Here is a 3,094-nt window from a genome sequence, read left to right as displayed (position 1 = left end):
CTTGGCATTTTTCTGAAAGCTAGCTTAGGGTTGGTTAGAGCTGAAATTTGTAGAGTTAGAAAAAGTCTCGACCTGGTATCCCGGTCCCTTTTGGCTTCACATTTGGAGCTTTCCAATTTTTTCTGCACGTCCCTTTGGGCAAAGATAGATGCCTGTTCTGCTCTGAAATCTCAGCATTTGGAGGAGTTACTCAAGCAGCGGCAATCCGCTAAGTTTCTCAAACTCTCCAAGTGTCTCACTGCATCACGGGGTTTCGTTCCTCCTTTTGGCAGCCAGGTTTCGAAGGACCAGGTTTCGGCCCTCCGTTCGTGGGTCTCGGGCTCTACCATAAAAAACTACTCGGACGCGCATGGCCCTATCCATTCGGAAACCTGTATGGGGGATAGATCTCCATCCCAACTGTCCAGCATAAATCGTGTTGTATCAAGCACCTCGGCCTTACCTGCGCAGCAGCAAACGATTGGTGAGAACGTGCCGGCTCGTGTAGATAGGGTGGGTTTCGGTGAGCCTCCAGTAATAGGCGTGGATGGGGATGTATCGACCTGCTCGGCCTTACCTTCTCGGCAGCAAATGAACGGTGAGAATGTGCTGGCTCATGGAGACAAGGCGGTTTTCGGTGAGCCTCCAGGTAAGAATCCCTTGTGCGCGCCTTTTGTAAACGCTGTCTCATATTCTTCTTATAAAATTGGAGCTTACAAGAATTCAAACGTGTTAAACCAAGAAGGGTTGGGTAGTAATAGTTGTGGCTTAAGCTTAAGCGTGAATATGGAGGGTATTGGAATTAATAACTTTAAAAATAACGATATCAATTATAATGATTATAATATTAGGGTAGATTATAATAACATTAATGATAATTATATTAATAATAATAATAATAATATTATGTACGTTAATAATAATAAGAATAATAATAATAATATTTATAATAATAATAATAATATTATGTATCACTTTAATAATAATAATAAAGGGTATGATATACAACAAAGTCGGAATAACAATAACATTATTAATAATAATAGGGGAGGAAATAATGATATTTAACGAAAATATTAATAATAATAATAATAATATTTACGATAAGGTGTATGATATAGAACATAACAATAACATTATTAATAATAATAGGGGAGGAAATAATGATATTAACGAAAATATTAATAATAATAATAATTTTTACGATAGGGTGTATGATATAGAACAGAGTTTGATTAATAATAACATTAATAATAATAATAATAGGGGAGGAAATAATGATATTAATGATAATATTAATATTGATGAAAATAATAATAATAAGGTGTACGATATAGAACAGAATTTTAATAATGATAATAATAATATGGGAGGAAATTATAATATTAATAATAGCATTAATATCATTAATAATTATAATAATAATAATAACCTTGATCCGGGGAGTAATTCTCACCCTCTACCCCCGAGCAATAAGGTTATCAATCTCTCTAGCTTTTCCTTTCCCCTGTCTGTTTTTAGTCTCTTAAGTAAGGGTCTTAATTTTGCCTTAGCTTCGAAGAAAATTCCAATTGAAGACATCATCTGCAGTGTGGAATTTGGTATTAAGGGACTTCCGGATAAAACTAAGGACACGATTAGGCAAGATTGTGCCGTGGCCCTTAGGAAGGCAAAACCGCCCCGTAGTAATATCAGCAAAGCTGAGTTTGAGGCTCTAAAAACCTTAAACCAAAATCACAATATTGTCATCCTAAAAGCCGATAAAGGTGGGGCAGTAGTGATCCTTAACAAGGATGATTACCGATCCAAGATGTCGGATCATCTTAACAATAGTGGAAGTTACAAAAAGCTTTCCAAGAATCCTTTAAAGAAGGTTTCAAAGGCAGTTGCTCTTGCTATCAAGTCCTGCAATTTTACTGACTCCTTTTCCCAGAAGCTCATAGAAAGCAACCCCATCACCCCTAGAATTTATGGCCTTCCAAAGATCCACAAAGAAGGGGTTCCCTTAAGACCTATTGTCAATACCATCGGTGGTCCTTCTTACCTTCTTGCAAAATTCCTTGCCTTAAAGCTTAGACCATTGGTTGGTTGCACAGAGTCCTTCGTAAAAGACTCTGCGTCGTTTGTTGAGGATCTCAAGAAGGTGAAGCTTGACCCCGATGATATTCTTGTTAGTTTCGACGTAGTCTCCCTTTATACTTGTATTCCCATCAATGAGGCCATGGAAGTTATCAATAGGCTCACTGACCCTGATACCGCTCGGTTAGTTGAGTTGTGTCTTACTTCCACCTTTTTTAGCTTCGAGGGAGAGTTCTATGAGCAAACTTGTGGGGTGGCCATGGGCTCCCCCTTTTCCCCAGTCGTTGCAAATATTTTTATGGAAGATTTCGAATCCAGAGCTTTGTCCTCAGCCCATCTCTTGCCAAAGCTTTGGATGAGGTTTGTAGATGACACTGGTGTCGTTTGGTCTCATGGTCATGATGAGTTGGATCTCTTCTTCCGTCATCTCAATGAACAATCCTCCGCCATTAAGTTCACTATGGAAAAGGAAGTCAACGGTTGCCTTCCCTTCCTTGATGTTCTCATCTCAAAGAATATTGATGGTTCCTTCTCCCACCAAGTCTTTCGAAAAGAGACTCATACCGACCAATATCTCCACGCCAGCTCTCATCATTTCCCCGCTCAGAAGTTAGGCGTTCTCAACACGTTGGCTACTCGTGCATTAAGAATCTCTGATGAGAAAAACTTAGCAAAGGAGAAGGCTCATCTCTTGGATGTCTTCGTTAAAAATGGTTATAGTAGACACCTAGGTCAAAAAGCCTTCCTCAAGGCCCGGAAGGAGCCCTCTGTCCAAAAAGATCCTAAAGACCGAATCCTGGGTGTACACCTCCCCTACATCTAAGGAACCACTGATAGGATCGCTAGGATTCTTAAGAAGCATAATATTCCCTCGACCTTTAGACCTCTTAACACCATCCGTAGCTCGCTGAGATCTGTCAAAGATCTTGTCGACCCTAAAGACATGAAAGGGGTGTATGTCATTCCCTGTTCCTGCGGGGCCCCATACATTGGTGAAACTGGTCGCTCAATTAATCAAAGGATTAGTGAGCATGCA

The 3,094-nt window shown here is 39.6% G+C and overlaps 1 protein-coding gene across 1 annotated transcript; it reads left to right on the top strand.

The window, feature by feature from the left end:
* The first annotated feature begins 375 nt into the window (after positions 1–375).
* LOC149191487 (uncharacterized) lies at positions 376–2,881 on the top strand. Its single transcript, XM_089406663.1, has 2 exons — positions 376–628; positions 1,533–2,881. The coding sequence occupies exons 1-2, from the start codon at positions 376–378 to the stop codon at positions 2,879–2,881; spliced, it is 1,602 nt and encodes a 533-aa protein (XP_089262789.1).
* The last annotated feature ends 213 nt before the right edge of the window (positions 2,882–3,094 follow it).

The sequence above is a fragment of the Pinus tabuliformis genome, chromosome 2_2, assembly GCF_031772625.1.
Source record: "Pinus tabuliformis cultivar Carrire ecotype Pingquan chromosome 2_2, CPIR1, whole genome shotgun sequence".
Taxonomy (NCBI): Eukaryota; Viridiplantae; Streptophyta; class Pinopsida; order Pinales; family Pinaceae; genus Pinus; species Pinus tabuliformis.
Note: the sequence above shows the minus strand (reverse complement) of the source record. Positions and strands in the feature narration are given on the sequence as shown.